This window comes from Cnephaeus nilssonii (assembly GCF_951640355.1).
Source record: "Cnephaeus nilssonii genome assembly, chromosome: 9".
NCBI classification, from domain to species: domain Eukaryota; kingdom Metazoa; phylum Chordata; class Mammalia; order Chiroptera; family Vespertilionidae; genus Cnephaeus; species Cnephaeus nilssonii.
Window position 1 is genome coordinate 31,793,581 of NC_137080.1, and position 24,359 is coordinate 31,817,939.

The following is a 24,359-nucleotide window of genomic DNA, read 5'->3' on the forward strand; positions in this document are numbered from 1 at the left end:
CTGATAAAAAAATGGAATCAAGATGGGTAATTTTTATTTTCTAATAAAATAAATAAAGTATATGTTATACCAGGACAGATCAGACATCGGGAACAGTGACAATATTATTAATATAGCATTTTAATACTCTTGTTATTAAAGATATGGCTATATTTTTTACATGGCCAGTGCTTTTTAAAAAGTCAAAAGTATAATGTTGATTCTGTTAAGGTTGTTTCTTTAAAAAATGAATGTGACTTGGGTGTGAAGTGCCGCAGGGAATGGTGCTAGAGCAGGGTGATTAAGAGAGTGAACTCGAACTGAACCATCTGGGTCTCAACAGCTCTTCACTCATTGCACAGTCTTGGGAAATTAACTGAGTTTTCTGTGCCTCTGAGAATAGTGATATCTATCTCACAGAATTGTTATGAAGATTAAACAAATTTATATAAAGCATTTGGAACATACTCTTTAAACCAGTTGTCTCACATATCAGTTGTCTCAAAATAGCATTTGATAACCTCTAAAAAAACTTCTAAAATGTAATTATTCTCTGATTTTGCATTCACAAAGCAGGTGTCTGAGTGGCAAGGTTGACCAGCCTTTATAATAGTTAAAGAACCTCATTAGCATTCTTCCCAAGCTTGAGAAACACTGTGATTTAGGGCAGTGATTTATTTACTTATTTATTTTTAGATATCAGGTAATGGTGTTCAGTTAGTGGGTTGTGAAAATAATTTGTTGATTGTGACCATTGATTGTTAACTTACAGACTAGAATAGGAAATAGCAGAGTGCACTGTACATTTTAAGGGTAAGTATTGGTTCATGAAACTTTTGTTCAGTTGTATACATTTATGTATCTGTATATTGTGTTATGAAGTAAAATGCACTGTTTACAATGCATCCTAATCATAATATTTGAAAACCCCTGATTAGTGGAAATAACTCAGGTTTTGGGTCCAAATCTCAGTTCTGCCACTTACTGTATTCAGCAAGTTGCTTAACCTCCTTGACTGTCTGTCCTTACCTCAGTGATATAGGGATAGTAATCCTAGCTTCATAACATTGTTGTGAAGAACTGAAAGAAATACAGTGTGTTTGGCACATGGTAGGTGTTTGATTAAATTCTAGTTCCTTTTCTCCTCTACTTCTACACTTTGTTTTCACTTGTGGACAACACAACAAGTAGTAGGCAAGGCCAGATTTTCAACAGGAAGCAACTCTGGATGGATTCAAGTTTTCAAGCAGGCACTCCATTGAACTCCTGGGAGCTCTGCACTACATACAGGTCATTAGAAGAGTGAGTTTCTCTTAGGAAATGGACCACCATTAAAGAATCACCAGTTCGGGGGGAAGCATCTCTGTTAGGGAACCTAAAAGTGTGTATAATCATAATATAATTTGGCAATTTAGTTACATTTGGAAAATCACAACTAAGAGATTAATTTATCCCCTTTTATCATAACACTTGCTGTGGCAGACCTTATCTGTATGGAGCCAGGGAGTATATATTTTATGCCTTAAAGGCCATATGGGTGTCTGTTACAACTATTCAACTCTGCCTTTGAAGTGCAGTAGCAGACATAGGCAGTTCATAAATGAATGAATGCAACTGTGTTCCAATAAAACTTTATTTACACTGAAATTTGAATTTGATATAGTTTTCATGTGTCATGAAATACTTTTTGTTTGTGTATTTTTCAACTATTTAAAAATGTAAAAGCCATTCTTAGTTTTCAGACCATACAGAAATAGGCAACAGGCCATAGTCTGCTGAGCCTTTATATGCACACACATACGCACACATGATATATGAATTTAAGTTTATCTTTAAGGAAAACTTTTGGGGGTTTTGTATTTCCCTCACCCTCTCTGGTGCCAGAATGTGGTTTAGAAGATAAGATGATTTATTTTATTTTAACTTTTCTGTCATCTTTCTCCCGTCTATGCCCTTTTCCACCTACACCCCCTTCTCCTTGCACTCACAGCACTGTTTTCTTAAGTTTTAATTTTACATGTGAACTAAAAGCTGTAGGTGGATTACCTATATAAGAATAAGAAAAAAACACAGACTAAAAACTCAAGGTACATTTGTGATATTCTGGTTCTGAAAATATCTAAGTCTATTTTAATAACATTCTCCAACTTGCTACAAATTTTCTCTACTGTTCCTGGAGCCTTGTTTCCATTGAAAGAATCCCAACTTTCCGAAGCCCCAAAGCAAACACCCTTCTGTACTAAGATTGTTGTAGCAGATGAGGACATTGAAGCAGAGAGGTTGAGCAACTTGTCCAGGGTCATGCAGCTCATAAGCTGAAGAGCCCAGATTTAATTAAGCCTGTGCTCTTAACCACACTACACTTCCTTTTTAATGAAACTTACTCTCTGTTTACACTTACCACTAATCCTCAAGATTAGGCCATAGCAGCAAGAAGAGAAACTCATTCGGACGCCATGCCTGCTTTCCGAAGCAAAAGCAGTTTTCTTTTGCATTGTCTTAGCAATGCTCATGACCTTATTTGAGACAAAAATAGCATTTAATATCTTGAACTCAAGACCCTTACTTAAATGGCTTGGTTTCCAAGCACCAAGAAGAAAAATATTCGTAGGTGAAGTGAACATCCATTATATGCCAGGTAGTCTGTTTTGCAATTTGAATTTGTTGTCTTTCATAATTCTCATAACTGCACTGTGGAATGGGTACTTTTATTGTCTCCATATAGATATTGAGTCATAGAGCGCTTAAGTTAAATTAGCTTGCCCTGAGAAGTCACAGAGCTGGAATTTGAACCCAGCTTGTCTCTGGAGCTGGAGTTCTTAATCAGGACACTGAGTATTCTCACAGATAGTGTGGGCTAGGATAGAACTGTCCTAACAATTCACAAGTCACTCAGTTTGCCAAGAACTGGATTCGCTTTTAAATTTCCTAGTTTATCAGAACGTCTTTAATTTAACATTAATTAAGTCATACTCAATACATGTATTCCCACTGTTGTGAACTGAGAGGTCTATCTATGCCTCTGTGAGGCTGGATAATTAAATGAAGTAACCCTAGCTACTGAGAGGAGAGCTTCATAGATCATTTCCAGGATACAAATTTAATTCTAAATTGATGAAGTCTAGATTAGATTTTACGGTATCTCCTTGGATCATGATACTTGGTCTTAGATACTGTTCAGGAAAAATCCACAGGAAGATTTACAAATAATTGCCCCTAATGGGGAAAGACCTCTTTGAGTCCATAGATTTAAAATTTCAAAGGGCTCATGAGATAACCTTCCCTGTTTTCATATTAATTTTACTATGTTAGAAAGTTTCTACCTTAAATTCCTAATTCTCATTTTATTACTGTCTTCAGAGACAGTTATTCTTAAGATTCTCCCAGATTTATTTTTACTATCTTCATTCTCTCAAAACTAGAACAGTTTCTCCCAGTCTTATTCTTCAAACCTTATACCTATTAAGGATAAGTTACTCACTTTCTTAATTGTAAGATAATAATTGACTTAAAATAACATAACATATTTATGGTATAATTCACATAACTCTAAAACTAAGACGACTAGATTGAGAGCTCTGTCTGCTGACATTAGAATGCCTCATTTAATACCAATATAAATTATGTGGTATTTACTGAGTTTTGTCCACTGCTTTTTATCAGTTGAAAGTGCCGAGATCTCTCTATTGTGTAAAACTTTCCTATGTTATTTTTTAATTCACTATTACTAAATTAAAACTGATATCACATATTTTAAGTATACTGGTATAAAAATTATTTTTGAGATCATTGGCAAGTTTCACTTGTTAACTTTGTTTGAACCCACAAAGTACATTCAGCCATTGGTGGTTGCTACAATGGAGGTGATGTGGCTTAAGTGTAAGAAAAATGAGCACATACAGAATCATTCCCTGATAGTTCAGAACCGTTTAGAGCCAAGGCTCCCGGGACTGTTATTTTATCCTGAAGATACCAAAATAACGAGTTAGAAAGGAGGATTAGTAGATTCTGAACAGGAAAAAAAAAAGGAAACATAGGATATCATGTCCCAAAGGGTTTATAGAGGATAAGTTAAGCATTGCTATAGAAAGATGATTAGAATTATAATAGAAGAAAGATTAGAAGATATATATTGTAGGAAGGATTAATTTGTAAGCGTACTTATTAACCTCATTTCAAATATAAGCCAGGATGTAGGGGCATTCAAGGAAAAGAAATGGTGGTTTCACAATAGAAATTACTAGATTAAAACATGTATTCAGTGAATTCAGCAATAGATGTAAGTAGCAATTATGTGTCACAGGAAGAGTAAGACGAAGATTTTTGTTTTTACTTTAAGAAAGACCTCTGTATGACTAATGGCAGAAAAGAAAGAGCCGTTGGCATCAGAGACACTGGAAATGAAAAGGGAATAATTTTGTGAGAAAGTCTTTGAGTGAATTTTTACAATGAATATAGAGTACTAACAGAGAAAATAACTTCCTTTTTTAAATACCAAAGGTATTGTCATGTGATTATATGGTCCAGATACATTCTTCTAGAAACATTTTTGGCCACAGAACCAAAAGTCTTAGGATTATAAGTTTGGGGTCCTGATATGGAACACTGAAGTAGGGGAAGAAGATGCAAGAATAAAAATGTCATAGACGAGAGTGTGCTGGCTATAGGATGGAGTGAAGTGGGAGAATTAAATGATGGAAAGTGAGACTTTTGGCCTCTGCTGCAATGAGCAGCACTTAGTATAAATGGATGTTGAATAGGTGAGTCACTTAATTTAAATAGTTATTCTTGAGTGGCCTAGGAAGCAGAAAGTTCTTCAGAATAAAGTACGTTTTAGCAGTGCTTGACTACAGAGTGTAATGACAAATATGGAAATATCTTTAAAACTGGCAAACTATTTTCATGGTATTTCAGAGGAAAATGTATTATTTTAAAAACGTATAATTTATCTCATGTGTAGCCAGCATTAATATTGTATTCTCTGGAGTGTTTTTGGAAGTATCCAGGTGTTTTCTTTGTGTGTGTGTTTTTTAAGTTTAATTTAATAAAATTCTCACAAGAGAAGCATATTACCTGTAATTCCACTATTCTAAAATAATTTTTATCATTTGTTCATTTTCCCTAAGTTTTTCATTTTTTTTGTTTGTTGTTGTTTTTGTTTTGGTTTTTTAAGCTACACATCCCACTTTCACTTGATTATATTCCTAGAGCACATTCAGTTTGGTATTTTTTTCTTCATTACATTTTTAAAGTATTACTAGTTTTTACCAGTTGTTTTTCAATAGTTTTAAGGGCTGAGTACTTTAATATTATAAATAAAAATATAGTAGTGAACAAATTCTTTTTATAGTGTAGAACAGTAGTACAAATCTTCTGTTCAATTATTTCTTTACAGGAAATTTCCAGCTGTGAAATTTTGAAGATAAAAGATTTTTATGAATCTTGACAAATTGCCACATTACTTTTTAAAAACAACTGTGGACATTTTAAATAACTGAGTATAAAATAAAACATTTTCACCAGTCTTACCAATGTGGGATGATTTTCATTTTATTTTATTCACTAACCTTAAAAATCAGCACTCAAGCTTTAGAATTATCTTAGATTCTATAGCCACAATGTGAACTCCTAAATGATTGCTCTTACTGGAAAGGGCGCAACCTGCTGTGATAATAGGGGGTTGAAGTTTTAATTTTTATTTATTTTTTGTATCTGCATACAAAGCTGCAGTGATTCATAGAAACTTTCCAATTTAATTTTATGCAATCAGTCATCCAACTAAGTATTGATGTTTTGGCAGGACCAGAAATTATATGTATGTTTGTCTTTACCCCTCTATCTAGAAACTGATGCATGAGTTTTAACAAAATTAGTGTTAATGGTTGATATTCACTTGATAACAATGCTTCCATTTCTAAAATCCTAGAATAGAATTAAAAGCCTTATTTATATATTTTAAATGTGTATTATTTGTAAAAGGGCACAGTTTTATTTCAAAGCTAATTGTTTTCAAATTGTTTCTTATTTGATAAGGCTATTCAGATATGCCCTTCTTATACCGCCTCTATTTTATTCATCCTACTTTTCCTACTACTGAAGTTTATCCTTAGCTTTCCTACAATTTATTCTTTTAGAGCCATGCCTCTTCATCATCTAAATTGGTTCTCTGGCACATCCTTAACGCTTAATGGATTGTTCAGCTAATTTAGATTTCTCATCATTATTCATCCTAATCTACATTTTTTTCCATCCCTAAAAATGCTTTTGCTTATGATCTTTACATAGACAATATCTTAGTTATGATTCACTGATTTTTAGTACCTTTACTTGGCTGCTTATAATATATGTTAGTACCATCTAGTATGATTCAGATTATATCTTTCTAGAGGATAGGGATCAAATCCATGTAAGAACTTGTCTGGATTAGCAGACATTTAGTTTTGTCCAAAACATTCCCAGAGACATTTGGTTATTGCTAAAAAGTCCTTGCTAGCCTAGCTGGTGTGGCTAAGTGGTGGAGCATCAACCTATGAACCAGGAGATCATGGTTCAAATTCCCGGTCAGGGCATGCCCAGGTTACCAGATCATGCCCGGGTTATGGGATCATTCCCGAGTAGGGAGCATGCAGGAGGCAGCCAATCAGTGATTCTCTCTTATTATTGATATTCCTCTCTCTCTCTCTCCCTCTCTCTCTCTCCCTCTCTCTCTCTCCCCCCCTTCCTCTTCCCTCCCCCTCTCCCCTTCCTCTCTGAAATCAATAAAAAATATTTTTTTACAAAGTCCTTGAAATTTGGTCATATCTGCTCCCATGTAAAAATGTCCATTGAGACATTTGGTCCATGATTTGTTAAGAAGGGTTGTTGTTTTTTAAATTAAATCTTTATTGTTGGACGTATTATATATGTCCCTTTTGTTATTGTTTAATGTATTACATAAGTCTCTTTTTTCCCCCATTGACCTCTCCTCGGCTGCCCCCAACCCCCAGCACATGCCCTCAACCCCCCATCCCCTCCCCGTCTGTGTCCATTGGTTATGCTCATATGCATGCATACAAGTTCTTTGGTTGACCTCTTACCCCCTCACCCCCCACCTTCCCTCATAGGTTGGATAGTCTGTTCGATGTTTCTATGACTCTGATCTATTTTTGTTTATCAATTTCTATTGTTTATTATATTCCACCAATGAGTGATATCATGTAATATTTATCTTTCTCTAATTGGCTTATTTTGCTTAGCATAATGCTCTCCAGTTCCATCCATGCTGTTGCAAATGGTAAGAATTCCTTCTTCTGTGGAGAACAGTATGGAGTTTCCTCAAAAAACTAAAAATGGAACTCCCATTTGACCCAGTGATCCCACTTCTAGGAATATATCCCAAGTATCTAGAAACACGAATCAGAAAGGATATATGCACCCCTATGTTCATAGCAGCACAATTGACCATAGCTAAGATTTGGAAACAGCCTAAGTGCCCATCAGCAGATGAGTGGATTAAAAAACTGTGGTACATCTACACAATGGAATACTACGCTTCGGTAAAAAAGAAGGAATTCTTACCATTTGCAACAACATGGATGGAGATGGAGAGCATTATGCTAAGTGAAATAAGCCAGGCAGAGAAAGATAAATATCACATGATCTCACTCATTTGTGGAATATAATGAACAACATAAACTGATGAACAAAAACAGATCCAGAGACAGAGAAACATCAATCAGAATGTCAAACCTCAGGGAAGGTAGGGGACGGTGGGGGTAAGGGGGAGAGATCAACCAAAGGACTTATATGCATGCATATAAGCCTAATCAATGAACACAGACAACAGCGGGGTGGGGGCATGAGTGGGGGGTGGAGGGTAATGGGGGAATAAGGACACATATGTAATACCTTAATCAATAAAGAAATTTAAAAAAAAAGAATTCCTTATTTTTTACAGCAGCGTAATACTCCATTGTGTAGATGTACCACAGTTTTCTAATCTACTCATCTGCTGCTAAGATATGTCCCTTTTTCCCTCGCCTTGATCCCTTCTGGCCTGCCCTCATCCCCACCCAGGGTGTTACCACCCTATTGTCTGTGTCCATGGGTTTTGCATATATGCCTACAAGTTCTTTGGCTGATCTCCCCCCACCCCACCCTGCCCCACTTCTCTCTGAGATTCCACAGTCTGTTCCATGCCTCTGTGTCTTAGATGTATTTTGTTCATAAGTTTATTTATTTCATTAGAGTCCACATATGAGTGAGATCATGTGATACTTGGCTTTCTCTGACTGGCTTATTTCACTTAGCATAAAGAAGGGTCATTATTGGTAATATAGCCACAACACAATTGTTGGACCAATAAAAGATGATAGTATTTTTTATGTATTAGTTCTGTAAGCCAAAAGTATAAGTAAACATTGCAGACTATTTGAACCCCGGGGGGTTTTGGATTTTCTGAGTGTGGATGTTTTTGACAGGATCAGATATCAAGGACCTTTTGGTTTTGGTGTGGATCAAATGTCTCCATGGATGTTTTTGACAGGACCAAATATCCTGCAAGGCCTTGTTTGTAGTAAATGAGTTTGACTGTGCAATGTTCTCTCGTAGGTAAACTTTAAATTATACTTGTTCCACACAAACCTCATTTGCAGTCTATTTAATCACAAATTAATCCCACATGGCATTGGCAATATTGAGATTTTAGATTTCTTTTGAAACAATGCCTAATTGTTACATATTTAAATTCTCTTATTTTTATTGATACTTGAAAGAACCCACAGTAATGGACTAATATGAATTACTATTTTGTTTTTATAAGTCTCATGCATCCTAAACAGCCTGTATATTAACACTATAATGCATCGAAATCCAAAAGCATATTTTTTGTGGAATTGTTATGGTTAGGATAGGTCTACCAAACTCTTTTTCTTACTGACCGGTGAGCAGTAGATTTAGTGGTACTTAAAATATATATTTGACCAGCACTTTTAGGGATACCCAGCTAAGGCAGGGAGTGCAGAAGTAAAAGATACATTCTGTGTCCTGAAGGAGCTCTCATTCAAAGGGGACGTAGATAAACAATGACAACTAGTTATGGTAAATGTTGGAAAGAAGTATACAGAAGGTGCTTAGGAACATAGGAAAGACACCCAACTCCTTCAGGGTGAATAGGTCAGAAAAGGTTCTTCTGAGGAGGTAATAGATGGACTGAGTTTTAAAGGAGAAATAGGAATTACCCAAACAGAGAATGAGGGCAAGTTTATCTCAGACAGTGAATAACTTGTACAAATGCTATTGTAATAATGTAAGTTGTACGTTATTAAGGCCAGAACTAAAGATGAAATTGAGGAGACAGGTTTTTGAGACCCTAATAGAGTAAATAGGATGTGTTTATAAGATTTGGGGTCGTGTCATATATTACTATGTATTACTTTACTCACTATGTTGCAGGCATAGTGGCCTTCTAGTTCCTCAGATACACCAAGCTCCTTTCTAACTTGGGGTCTTCGTAGTGGTTATTCCTGCTGCCTAGAATGTACATCCTTTTCCCCCAACCCCAAGATCTTTGAGTTGCTGGCTCCTCTTTATTCTGGTTCCAGCACATCTGTCATTACTACAGGGGCCTTTCTTGACCACTCTTATCTTATAATAACCTCTCTAGCCTCTTCTTCACATTCAGCTTATGACTCTGTCTTATTTTATTCATAACACCATAACACATTCACTGTTTGTTTAGACTAGACATGAGAGCATTGTTCTCAGGGAATAGAGGTGCTCAAAACATATTTGAGTGAATGAATGGGTAGTGTTATGGAACCGAGTTAAGCAAATGGATTATACAAATGGCTTTTTGGCAAATTGGTTATACAAATGGCTTTTTGGGTAAAAGTGCCTTCTTTAAGTAAAAAATGCTTCTTATAGAAACACAACTTTAGCCAAAGCTGTCGTCAAGGTCAGCTTGGGGAGGTTAATCAGAAGAAGGAAGTATATATGAAATGTTTAGCCTCTTAAAAATTGCAATCAAAATTATAAAATGTCCAAACTAAACAACTTCCTAACCTGGATGTCTTAAAAAATGAAGGACTTTTACTTAAATTATATTTAAAATAGTGGAATAAAATTATATTACCCCTAGACTTGATTATAACATCAAAAAGGCTAACCTTTCACTTAAAAAAAAGAAAATAGATTCTTCACTTTCATAATTCACGTATTACCCTAGAAATAATCTAGATCCCTTGAACATTTAATGTAATTCCAAATGCCAACAAAGACTTTGAATTATATAATTCTACTGTTTAGTGTTAAAATACTTAGCTTTATTTTACTTATGACTAATTTCTTATAAGATGTTTACTTTATGAATATTTACTCTTCAGGTTTGGGGGCATTAAAATGAAAAAAAAAACACACAACAAACTTCTGGCATTCATAGTTTAGGTGATTTCTGTCTTGCAAACCTTAGATGATTTTTTAAAAACAGCACATAAAATAAGAAAAAGAAAAATATATACATATATGCATTTATTGCTGGATTGGGGAAACTTATTATTATGAAAAAGAATGTTCCCCTAGAAAAAAAGAAAAGAATGTTCCCTTGGTATACCTTTCAAGCTACTTCTTATCCCTGTTTTTTTATTTTATATTTTCTCTCCTAAATTTCGTAAAGAAGTTCAGCCAGTTTAGAAAGCCATTGAGCACTTAGTTGCCTTTTGAGAGTAAACTTAATCTAATTGTGATGGTGTTATTTGATACCTTGTTAATAGTTTAACTGCCTAGTAACTGGTCATCTGCCTGGCAATCCCTTCCCAATATCCCCAAGGAAAATTGATTCTTTTATGTTTAACTCAGCATCTTCCTGTTCATGATTCTTATATTCATAATACTTATTTTTTTAAGTTATCTATATATAAAAAACACACATCAGATTATTCTTGAAATAGTATGTATGAAATAACTTGCCCAGGTTTTCCACTGTATAGAAGTTTAAATTGTTGGACTCCTCACCCTTCTTCATAGTATTTTATATTCAGTTGTATGCTATATTTCAAAGTACAGAAGAGAGAAGATATATTCTATATGTGATAAAAAATGGAAGAAAATTAAATATTATTTCCTGACCACAGTTTTCATGATCACAGTATGCTAAGATATTAAAATGATAGATATAGGGCTGTAGTTCTGTTCAGTACAAAATTTTAAGCTCTGGTTACTATCATTTAGCTGAAAAAAATAAGATCACCCAAATTAGGTTAATGGTGAAAAATCTAAATGATAGTAAGCTACACAGTGGTTAGGATAACATATATGTCTATTAATTCATTTATTTACCTATGAGGCACTATTTTGGATACAGTAAGGAACAAAACAGGCAAAACACCTTGCCCTCTTGGAGCTTACATTTTTCATGAGGTGAACAGTTAGCAAAGAAAATAATTTAGTCTTAGTAATGAGTGCTGTGAAAAAAATAAAGCAAGGAAGGATAGGAGGGACAGGAGGGACAGGAGGGTACAGGTTTAAATTAAAAAAAATATGTACAAACGCATATGCACGATACATTTATATAATTTAAATAAGTAAAATGTTTAAATATAAAAAACATTTGAGTTATTTGACCTAATATTTATATTTACTTATAAATTACACACCTGTACTACTGCTATTCTTAAGTAAATTTTAGTGGATTTTATTTATTGTTTTAGATAAAAATAAATATAATTTAGAAATTTTATTTTTTCCCCTCCACATATCACAAGAAGAGAACCTTTGATAGTGAGTTATAATGATTACTGGATGATGACAATAACATTAGGTAAATTCTTACTAAGGGTGTAGTGTGTGCCAGGCATTGATCCCAATGCTTTACATATATTAATTAATTCAATAATTATCTGAGGATACTTATCACTCTGTCTCTATTTTATAAATTCATAAGCTAGGCACAGAAGTTAAGTATTCTGTCCAAGATCATACAGAAAGTAAACCAGAGTTGAGATAAAAAATGCAGGCACATTAGTTCCAGAATCTGCTTTTATAACTATTGCATATTATTACATACTGCACTAGATGTCAAGAGGAAGCAGATAGACATACTGGCCATAGAGTAAGCATTAAGAAACTACCTAGAAATCATAAATTAAGAGATGTAAGATAATCATATACAGAACATTTTTAATCGTCTATATAATCCTATCTAATAAAGAGGGAATATGCTAATTGACCATCACGCCCTCACAAGATGGCACACCCCCACAGCCAATAAAGCGGGAATATGCTAATTGACTACCATGACCTCACAAGATGGCGGTGCCCACAGCCACAAGATGGCAGCGCCCAGTCCCCTCAGCCCTGCTTCATCCAGCCTCAGTCCCCTCAGCCCCGCCTCATCCTGCCTCAGTCCCCCAGTCCCCTCAGCCCCACCTCATCCAGCTGGAGTCCCCCAGTCCCCTCAGCCCCACAGGGGAAGGCAGTTGGGGGCAATTGGGCTGGCAGGGGAGGGCAGTTGGAGGTGATCGGGCCAGCAGGGGAGGGCAGCTGGGGACAATCATGATGGCAGGGGAACAGTTAGGCGTCAATCAGGCCAGAAGGGGAGTGGTTAGGGGCTATCAGGCTGGCAGGCAGAGTGTTTAGGGGCAATGAGGCAGGCAGGCAGGCAGGCAAGTGGTTAGGAGACAGCGGCCCAGGATTGTGAAAGGGATGTCCGACTGCTGGTTTAGGCCCGATCCCCCAAGGGGTCCTGGATTGGAGAGGGTACAGGCTGGGCTGAGGGGACCACCCCCATGCACAAATTTTGTGCACCAGGCCTCTAGTTAAATATAATGACTAGTAGGGAGACAGAGTTTTAGGGCTGATTAGAAGTGGCGAGGTGGCAGTTGAATGATGTGCATTGGAGCTGTGGTTTGAGAGAAAACCAGCCAAGGTTCCAGGAGAGAATTAAGCCCTGCAGAAATTTTTTGAGTGACTGTTTTCTCAGCTTCCTCAAGGGTGATTTGTAGCTACTATACTCTTGATGCATCAGTGGTAAGTTAATTAATTATGTATCATGGATGCCTTAGGGCATTAACATTCTCTTTTGAAAGTCCTGGCTATTAGGATTAGAAATAATGGAAGTCCATTCAAGAGACTTAGCAGAAATACAGAAAAAGAATTTTGACAACTATACTATAAAAGGATAATGGAAAATATTTTAGGGGCCAAAATGAGGTTTGAGAGTCAAATGTGATCCGTGTTCATTCTTATTATAGGTTCCTTTTCAGGAATCCACCTGGGTCTTTCTTAGTGCAATTAAAAATCCACATGCAAGTATTAAATTAAATGATGCATAAAAGTGTTGGAATTTAAGATTTGATTATTTCACTAAGTAAACATTTATGATATAGCAACATAATTAGACTCTACCATGCTATTTATAATCCTAACTATGTATTTTATTTCCAGGGAGCCTTTTATTATTTTATCAGGAGGTTTGTCATATGATACTGTAGGAAGAAGACCTTGCTTAACAGTTATGCATGGGAAAAGTACTGCAGTGCTAGAAATGGACTATTCAATTGTTGATTTCCTAACACTGTGTGAAACACCATATGCAAATGGTAAGTTTTGCATCTTTAAAGCTCATTCTCTACATTCAGAACAAAGACCTATATATTATTTTATTATTTTCCTTATTGTATTGTGTTCATTCTTCTGGGAAGAGATGCTGCCTTCATAACTTTGAAAATTTTATTTCAGAAGTTAATTCTGTTTAGTATTACATATTAGTAGTAAGTGTCTTTGTAGGATAAACAAAACTATACACATTAAGAAACATTTTAGCCTTGGCCAGGTAGCTCACTTGGTTAGTGCATGGTCCCGATACTCCAGGTTTCGTGTTCAATCAAGGCACATATAAGAATCAATCAATGAATGCATAAATAAGTGGAACAACAACTTGATCTCTCTCTCTCTTTCTCTCTCCCCTTCCTCTCCTTCTCTCTCTCTCTTTCTCCTTCCCTTGCTCTTTCTCTAAAATAAATTAAAAAATTTTAAAAAGAAACATTTTAATAATCTGTAAAATACTATTGTACAAGCTTCTCCAGGAAAACACAAACCATTAGAAGTGGATATAAATACAGATAGAGAGAATTTAAGGAATTGGTTCATTCATTTGTGAAATCTGATAAGTGTAAAATTTATAGAACAGGCCTACAGCCTGAAAATTCAGGACAAAGTTGATGTTACAATCTTGAGTCCAAATTCTTAAGGCAGAATTGCTTTTTTACCCAGAAAACCTATCTTTGTTCTTCTGGCCTTTAACTGATTGGATGTGGCCCACCCACATTATGTAAGATAATCTGCTTTGCTCATAGTCTACTGATTTAATGTTAATCACATCTAAAAAAATACATTCACAGCAACATCAGACTAATGTTTGACCAAACAATTGAGCACCACCTGAAGACATATCTATCTATAATAATAAAAACGTAATATGCTAATTAGACCGGACAGCCGGATGACCTTCCGGATGAAGCTGAGGCTGCAAGGGCCAAGGCAAGCTGCCATGGCTGCGAGGGCCGAGCCCCTTGCACGAATTTCGTGCATTGGGCCTCTAATTGACAAATAAAATTAACCATCACAACTGCATAAATTTCAATAGGAATTTAAATCTGGATCTTTTTTACTACATGTGAAGCTAATTGAGATGTAAAGATGTAATGCATTTTGCAGTCAGCAGGCACAATAAAATATCTAAGATAAGGATTATGATATTATAATAGCACTCTATTGAGTTCCTAAGATATCCAGTAATGAGAGTTCTTATGGATATTCAGATTTAAATCTTGAGTTTCTTGGCCATAGCCCTGCCTTGTAATTTGTAGTTCCATAGAAGTTACTGTGAGCTTCTTGTCTTACCATTACAAACTGAGATAATTTTGTATTGGTTATGATATAGATTTATTTCATTTAGGAAATACTAGCCTTAAATTATATTAAGTACAAGATGAGAATGTTAAATACTTGACAAAATGGAACAAAATAAATACCAAGCAAAAATATTCATTATGTAATGTGTGGTCTTCTTGCATGCTTATTATTCATGCATTATTTTCCTATTCCAGATTTTCAGGAACCATATGCTGTTGTTGTTCTTCTAGAAAAGGATTTAGTACTTATAGACCTTGCACAAAATGGGTAAGAAATTAAATTTGACAAGCAATTATATTTGTATGTGGTGAAAAAGATTCTTTTAGCATGCATTTCTTTGAAATCGCATTTATAGCTATAAGCTTGACCTCTTCTTAGCACTCTAGATGCACATTTCTAATTACATACAAATTTTCTTTAGTACATTGATTATATAGAGTTTTCATTTTTACGTTAAAATTTGTTGTATTTCTGAAATTTCATATGATTCAATCTAATACTTGTGCCCTGGGGGCACATAGAATCACCACATCCAAAATTGATCCCATTACACACTTTACTTCCAGATAAGCTCTTGTCGTTTCTCCAGCCATATTCACTCCCTGTTGCAGTGTGTCATGAATGCCATTGTCAGATTAATTTTCCATGCATCACCAATCTTGTTACTCTTCTCTTTAAACCACTGTGTGTTTTAATTTAAAAATATCTTCTCAGCCTGCTACTATACACATTTGGAATTCAGGGTACCGTTCCAACCTGATTTTTTACTGCCTTCCTGCAGGTGCCTTATCCCTAGAACACTCAACTGGGGTTAAACAAATATCACACTCCCCTGTCCTTTCTTAAATAGTTTCCAGCTGTTGAAACACTCCGCTTGTTTCACTGGCATCAAAAATCCATATAACTTTCAAAGTCAGGCTTATTTTCCTCTTAAATGTTTTCCTGTACTTTCTTTAGCAGACATTTCATGTCTAATCTGTGAATTCCCATCATAGCTTCCTTCTTTGCAACTTTTTGTGGTTATTTACCGTATTTCTGCTTTTTCCAACTTAGATAATACTATGTTTAGTTATAAGTTCTTTGACTAGAACATTGTACTACTTATGTCTCTTGAGAAATAATCATTAAATATGGTTTTAATTAAGTTTACCCATTCATTATGTCAGTATTTCTCAACTGGGGACAATTTTGTCCCCCAGGAAATACTTGGCAGTCTACATAGACACTTTTATTAAGGGGAGGGGATACTACTGCCATCTAGTGGTAGAGGACAGGAATGCTGTTAAACATCCACAGTGCACAAGACAAGTCTTCCATAATAAAGAATTACCTGATCCAAAATGTAACTAGTATTGATATTGAGAAACCCTGAAGTATAAAAGTGAAGTGTATTATTTCTCTTATTTTAAGTCATCCATAAATTCATATCAACTTAATTACATGCTACCTGTAATAATCAATTGTGTTGGTTTTTTTTGTGTTGTTTTTTTTTTTCTTTTCTGAAAGTAATACTACTATTGTGGAATAAAGGACTTTTAAAACAGTATTTCTAAATGACAGCCCTAGAATAACTTTTTCTTAATATGATTTTTTTTTTTTAGTTAGGTAAGTTTTAGAACATGTGCTTAATACTAATATATATTTGTTAAAGAACACATTGTGCAAGTAACCTTTGAGTAGGCATTTTATTGAGCAGATGTGTTAGTTAAATGTATAGTGATAAGAGAATTATTAAGGATTATATAGTGTGTTTATAAAGATAAAAGTTGCCTGTCAATTTTTAAATGCACCCGTTGGTTTGTTTGAGTTTTATCTTCTGTTTTTTTTTAATGTATGGTTGAGGAAGGAGTGATGACAGTTGGTTTCATTTTGAAGTCTAGAAAGGAATTTTCTGAAATTGTTTTCCTTTAACTTTTTAATTTTTGTCAATAGTAGACTGATCAGTACATTTATTTTTGCAGTTGCTCAAAGATAATGGTAATAGCCACTCTGAACTTTTTAGACTTTTTAAAGCTCGTTTCTGGTTTTTCAGATATTTAAGTAATCATTCTCATTTCCAAGGACTTTAAAATCAGTAAAGATATATTTTTATATTTTAGATAGGATTTTACTTTAATTTTATTACTTTTATAGCATTTTTTGCTTTATTTAATATAATTTTATATCTAGAAAAAAATTAAATATATAATTTAGATTACCACTAAAACTAGAGAACATTTCTAAATTAAATATTGCACTGGACATTACATGGATGGAGTAAAAAGGAAAATTGAACATTTGTATTAGCTCTACTGATATAAGAATGAGGCATCTGTTCATTGAGAAACTATGGCTTAATAGTTAAGAGCACTTTGAATTCTGCTGCTTCTTGCTAGTTCGCTTGCCTTTGGCACATTACTCTTCCTAAGTCTTTGTTCTTCAGTCAAATCAGTTTGGTGCAAGAATAAATAAGATAAATGTATATAAATCACTTAGTCCAGTGTGTGTACATGTGTGGTATGTAGTACCAGCTGTAGCTTTTCTGTTTACCATTCTCTTTGAGCAACTGTCATTATAAAAGATTTTTTTACATATATGCATATAGTAAATCTGTTAAAATCTACTAAATGTGGTTAATTTCTAAATTCTATAGACTAACCATCCTATCCTAATAGATAAAATATAAATTCAGACAACATGTTATGCAGACCTTTATAGGATGTTAACTTTAAATTAATCAAACTAAAATTATTTTTCATTCCAAAGCTGTAAATATTTAAGTTTTTCATTGTCATATTAATCATAAGTAATAATTTGTTAAATTAATAAATATTTTTCTTTTCCTGTTGTTAAAGATATCCTATATTTGAAAATCCCTACCCTTTGAGTATACATGAATCCCCTGTTACATGTTGTGAATATTTTGCTGATTGTCCTGTGGACCTTATTCCTGCACTTTATTCTGTTGGAGCTAGACAGAAACGTCAAGGTTACAGCAAAAAGGTACTGAACATGAGTTTTAGTGTTTAATGTTACATTAATGCATCAGTATTTTATACTTATCACCTTGAAGTGTTTGGTAACACTGAATCCTTTCCTAGAGAAAATATAAAGAAAATCCTTCTTAGAAACAAAGTATGTTTACTGTTGTCATAGATATATATGAAGATGTATGGTATGCTTGGAAGTTGTTTTATATAATAATCTTTTTTTTCAGGAGTGGCCCATCAATGGAGGTAATTGGGGTTTGGGTGCTCAGAGTTACCCAGAAATAATTATTACAGGGTAAGTAAAAGTTTGTTTCACCAAATAAAACAGTAATAGCTAAATATAATTAAGACTACATGAGCATGACTAAAAGTGCTTTCCTTTATACTGTAACATATAGTAAGAAATAAGTTATTGTCTGTAACCTGACAATTTACCCTGAATTTTATCTTTTTTCTCATCTTGGTGACTACTTTTAAAATAACAATATATTTCAAAGAAAGTAAAGCTTTAATTTTTTTTCCCCATCGCATTCTTAACTCATTTGCTTTTCATAGGCATGCTGATGGGTCCATTAAGTTCTGGGATGCTTCTGCAAGTAAGTATTTTGAATATTATTGATATATATTACTTTAATATTATATGTTATACAGTCTTTACTTTTATACCACCTGTATTGTAGTAACTACATAACCAACATTTAATTTGAAATTTGAAGGCTATAAATTTAATGCCTATTTATCAAGTATTTGAATTTAGGATTTTTAATAGACTGAAGATATTCTTAAGGATATTAATTAGCATTTCTTAACATACGTACTCACATTCTTTCTTCAAAATTTCTTCAGACCATCTCTTCCTAACTAACTCAGTGATAGGAGAAGCAGGCATATGTTTTAAATCAGGAGAAATTTGTAGAATAATTTTAATGCCTGATTCTAAACTTATGCCACAAAATTTGCATTGTCTTTTTGAGATATTTATGGTGGTTATATAATGGCAAAAAAGGAAATGATGCTTTGAATGGCTGATGTTTATAAAATATACATAGCAAGCACTCATAATCCAATTAACTCCAGATATATTATGCTTCATTTTACAGTAACATTAGATTATCTTTTGTAGAGAAAATATTATAAAATTATTTTAGGAAGCAAAATGTTCTTTATTATTTTTATTCATGTTTTACAAAATCCTTTTGTTACTCATTTTTTTCGGGTTATCTAAATTCATCATGATGTTGATTTTTTTTTCAATGACTACAATGAGTACATTTTTTGTGTGTGTCATTGAGAACAGTGAATGTATTATCTAAATGTATAACAGAGAAATGTAGACCTGGAATAAAAATATGGTTCAAAGAAATATATACTATTTCCTTACATAGTATAACTGATTAAATATTACCTTATATTTGTTCTTTTTGTATTAAATTATCTAACATATATTATATTATCTTTTATCTAGTAACTCTACAAGTATTATATAAACTAAAGACAGCTAAAGTATTTGAAAAGTCAAGAAATAAAGATGACAAGCCAAACACAGACATTGTAGATGAAGATCCGTATGCCATTCAAATCATCTCCTGGTGTCCTGAAAGTAGAATGCTATGCATAGCCGGAGTTTCAGCTCATGTCATTATTTATAGATTCAGCAAACAAGAAGTTATTATAGAAGTCATTCCGGTAATGCTCTCAGAGTTATTTTCATTGTCAGATGTCTGACGTTTTAAAATTTTTGAATTATTTAGAAGATTATTTACAGTCAGATTTGTCTAGAATTTTTAAAAACAGTTCACTGTTTATATTGCCATCTTCCTTTTCTTTTGAAAAGTAGTATATTTTTATGTATATCTTCTTACTGAACATTTAAATCCTTAAATATATTATATGTTTCACTTGAAGAAAGCTAATCTTTGTATGAGCATACTCTAATTTGGTATTAACATAGTGCCATAAATTCTAAAATCATAATGCGTGTGTATGTGTATACTTGCATACATACACACCATTTTTAAGAAGCTGAGTTAGAAACACTTTTTTTGGCTAAATCCTTCTTTTTGGAAATCTTGCTAATTTTTACTTTTAAAAATGTTCTTTCCACTAAAGTGTACCTGTGTATATAAACTGTAATAAAAAGAACCATATTTATTGGGAGTAAGTAAGGTACCTCACTTTTACAACAGATGCTTGAAGTTCGATTGTTATATGAGATAAATGATGTGGAATCCCCGGAGGGTGAACAGGCGCCACCTCTGTCAACACCAGTGGGGGCTGCCAGTCCTCAGCCCATCCCGCCTCAGTCTCATCCTTCCACCAGTAGCAGTTCCTCTGATGGCCTTCGAGACAATGTCCCTTGTTTAAAGTAAGTTATAAAAAAATTCAGATGTTTTGGAAATTATCTTTTAATTTAGATAAGTTATATGCAATTTGTAAAGTTATGGTAACATTTTTCTGTGTTGGAGTAAAATGATATAAGAACAGGTCTATCTGTGCTTTATTTTGATTGATCCAACTTATTTTTCTGTGACTTCAGGAAGAATATGATTGTATAGCATGATTTTATCCTTAAAGTACTAAGATTTTATCTTTTTTTTTGTGCCATTTTCTTTTAATCTTTATTGTTGAAAGTATTATATATGTCCCCCTTTCCCCCCATTGACTTCTTCTAACCCACCCACCCCAGGCCTTCACCATACTATTGTCTGTGTCCATGGGTTATGCATATATGCATACACGTTCTTTGATTGATCTCTTTCCACCCACCCATCCTCCTCTGCCTTCCCTCTGAAATTCCACAGTCTATTCCATGCTTTTCTGTCTCTGAATCTATTTTGTTCATCAATTTATTTTGTTTATTAGATTCCAAATATGAGTAAAATCATGTGAGACATGTCTTTCATGTGATACTTTCCCTTCTGGCACTCCTATTATGCAAATATTATTACATTTCATGTTGTCCCACAGCTCCTGTAAGCTGTCCTCCTCTTTAATTGCTTTTTCTTTTGGTTTTCTGAGTTATTTTTTTTTTCTTCCCTGTCTTCTAATTCACTGATCTGATCTTCAGCTTCCTCTAAATCTGTTGTGTATTCCTTCCACTGTGTTCTTTATTAGTGCTGTGTCATTCTTTATTTCCGACTGGTCTTTTTTTCATAGTCACTATATCTTTACTCATGCTGTTGACATCTTTGCCATCATTATTCTGAACTCGATGTCTGATAAATTTCTTATCTCCATTTCATTTAGCTCTTCTGGAGAATTCTCTTGTTCTTCCATTTGGGGCTTGTTTTTTTGTCTCCCCATTTTGGCTGCCTATTTGGGTTTGTCTGGGTATTAGGTAGTTTTGCTATGACTCACAATCTCTAATCCAGGACAATGTCACACTCTGTGACTAGCCCTGAGTACCCTGTTTATAGATTCAGTACAGTAGGCCCTCAGGTTACGTCGGAGATCTGTTCCTACGGTGTGACGTAACACGATTTTCGCCGTAAGTCGGAACCCACCTACATAAGCACCTACGTCACTCACATGGAGCACATACACAGCAGTAATGAAGTGAAACAATAAAAAAAAATTAAAAGAAAGATAACAATTCCTGACCTTTACTTGTGGTAAATAAATAATAAAAAACATAAAGCACATGTGTACATACGTCGAAATGACGGAACTTTTTTTTTTTTTATAAATAAATGGGTGATGGTGATGTAACCACGAAACAACGTACATTGAGTCTGGCGTAACCCGAGGACTGCCTGTATTCCACAGCTTGTGGCTCCCTTTTCTGGGACTGGGTACCTTTGGAAAGGACCAAGATGTGCATTAGAGTCTGCTTTTCCTAGCCTCAGGCCCCAGATTATATCAGGCAAAGACTCAAAGCCTCTAGAGACCCGCCTCTACCTACAGTCCCATTGACCCTCAGTCTTGATTAGCCTCAGGCTCATGGCCACAGGGTGGAGTGAGAGATCTTCCCACAGGGTGGGGCAACTGCCTCACCCCCCCACCCCTGGCAAAAGCCATGTGGATAGCAAAGGTTCACTGGAGAAAGATTTCCTTCACAGTGTGAGGGAATGACTCGGCATAGGAAATCAGGGTGGCTGCCCTCCAAGCTCCAACCCCAGGGCCCTCAATGCTGACTGCTGCTTACACAGCTCCAATTCATCCTGCTGTCCATCTTCCAGAGCCCAATGTGAGTGGCTGCACACGAAATTTTGTGCATTGGCCCTTTAAGAGAGTGTCTGCATTTCTAGCCATCTCTACCTGGCAGACAGCAACCCTGCTGCTTTTCACAGCCAGATGTTATGTGGGCACCTTTCTCATTTCTAATGTTCTGGGCGGGGAAGCCCAGCTTGTGGATTAGACCCCAGAGTTCTCAGTGGGAACTTCCCACAGCTGAAATATCTCCCCGAAACTTCAGCTGCTGTCTGTGGCAGCCTGGCCAGCCCTTTCACACCTCCACCCTCCTACCAGTCTCTATGTGATCTCTAGTTTCCATCCTTGGTTATCAGGGTTCTCTCCAGCTTGTCTTCAGTTGATTTTTCAAGGTGGTTTTTCTGTATTTTAGTTGTATTTCCAGTTTGGTCCTGGGAGAGTATCAGTGTAGCTTCCACTTACACTGCCACCATTTTGGAATCTTAAGATTTTATCTTTAAACAATGCACTAGTATGGTTCTTTCCTCTCTGTCTATAGCTCAATCAAACCATGGATGTTTTTTAGTCTGGATTTATATGTGGATAAAATATATGTTTAGACAGCTTTCTGCCATTCTGTTTATTTAGTCTTTTGAGATTCAGTAGTTTTGTAATAATTTTCTTGTCTTTTTCTGAATCTTTTCAGCACCACAACATTATTTAAATGCCTTTATTGTAGCATTTCAGATTTGAATACATTGTTTTAAGTCAATTTTAAGTCAGAAATATAACCAAATTGATGTTACAGTAACTAATACGAGATTTTTTTTATACAAACTGTCTTTGTACCTAATTGGTTTTTTTAGAAGAAAACTTTTAAAAACAGCTATTTCACTTATAATGTCTTATGTTATTACTTAAGTATTTTAATTTTGCTTTTGCAAGGCATTTGTTTAGAGATCATTGTTTTGCAACCATGAAGCGTCCAAACATTATTCTAACATTTAAAATATATTTGTTTAAATTAAGGAACTTTTTTTAAAAGTTCAACCTCTTGTCTTAAAAAGTAAACAAATTGATTTATATGTATCAAAGCATTAGATGATAACTTGCATGTAATCATTGTAGACATAAAACATAACAACTAGTCTCTCCCCATTTTATATTTTTAAAATCTTACATATTCTGAAATTTCTTGATCTGGATTCTAATTTTTTACCAGTTGTAGATTGTGCAGCAGGTTTGGCTGTCTTATTTTTGTTTAAATTTTTTTTTTCTTCATACTGGGTAAAATAAGAATTTCATGAGTTTTGTATCTTCATCACGTAAATCTTCAATGTGCCCATTTATGTACTTCTAAAATTATCCCTAATGGCTATTACTGCTCTTGAGAATCTATTGTAATGCACACATTAAATAAGCCAGAGGGAAGGTGGACACGTTCTTGAACCTCACCTAATTCATCCAAGGAGAAAATAACACACTCAGACTCTTCAGCTTACGCTCATGTCAACTGAGGCTGTTGTTGCTGGCGATGAAATGCTGCTCAGTCTTTATTTCTGTGTGTCATGAGATGGACAGCTGCAGAATAGTGGGTGTTTCCCTGGGAAAAAAAATCAGAACTTCTGCCTCTGCCAGTGCACAGTTCTGAGTGTTTTGCCTTGCAGACTTTGCATAGGTAGAAATGACTAACTCAATTAATATTAGGAGTACCCTTAGTGATTCACCTTTACCCTGAAATCTGGAGAACATACTGACCCTTTTCTTGTCCAGAGTGAGTCTAGCAAATATCACAGTAAAAGTTCTGGTGTCATGGTCTTCTTTACTAGAAGTGCCAACTAAATGATTCAAAAAGGTTCTTACCTGGGAGTTTGGTGTTAGGAGGTTCAATATCGAGTAGTCTTCCTGCTGTTCTTCTTTTATACACTGTTATTCCAAGACAGAATCCTCAAAATTGTTGAAGCAACCACGCGTTGCATGTTTTAAAAGAGCAGATATTGGAGAAAGAATTTTTGTAATAAAAAATGTTCTCACTTAGCCCTGGCCAGTATGGCTCAGTTGGTTGGGCACCATCCTGTGTACCAAGAGGTTGCCTGTCCAATTCCTGGTCAGGGGCACATGCCCTGGTTGCAGGGCTCAATCCCCAGTATGGGGTGTGCAGGAGGCAGCCGATTGATATTTCTCTCTCATCCATGTTTCTATCTTTCTCTCTCTTCCTCTCTCTCTCTCCCTCTCTAAAATCAATAAAAACATATTCAAATAAAGTATATTTTTTGGTAGAAAAAGTCACATACAAAAATAAATTGCTCATGTTTTTTCCCCCTCATTCTTTAATTTATGTTTTGGGCCAATTTTCATTTAGTTAAACCATATTTTTAAGTTTTAAGTCTGCTT

At 34.8% G+C, this 24,359-nt stretch overlaps 1 protein-coding gene across 4 annotated transcripts in view; it reads left to right on the forward strand.

The window, feature by feature from the left end:
* Nucleotides 1-24,359, forward strand: part of STXBP5 (syntaxin binding protein 5) — a 158,770-nt gene that overhangs the window by 75,270 nt on the left and 59,141 nt on the right. For all 4 annotated transcript variants that reach the window (XM_079781416.1, XM_079781417.1, XM_079781418.1 and 1 more), the window contains exons 10-16: nucleotides 13,399-13,553; nucleotides 15,063-15,135; nucleotides 17,703-17,850; nucleotides 18,065-18,132; nucleotides 18,393-18,433; nucleotides 19,303-19,523; nucleotides 20,024-20,202. In XM_079781416.1, coding sequence (XP_079637542.1) covers nucleotides 13,399-13,553; nucleotides 15,063-15,135; nucleotides 17,703-17,850; nucleotides 18,065-18,132; nucleotides 18,393-18,433; nucleotides 19,303-19,523; nucleotides 20,024-20,202 — 885 coding nt within the window. The remainder of the gene's footprint in view (nucleotides 1-13,398; nucleotides 13,554-15,062; nucleotides 15,136-17,702; nucleotides 17,851-18,064; nucleotides 18,133-18,392; nucleotides 18,434-19,302; nucleotides 19,524-20,023; nucleotides 20,203-24,359) is intronic.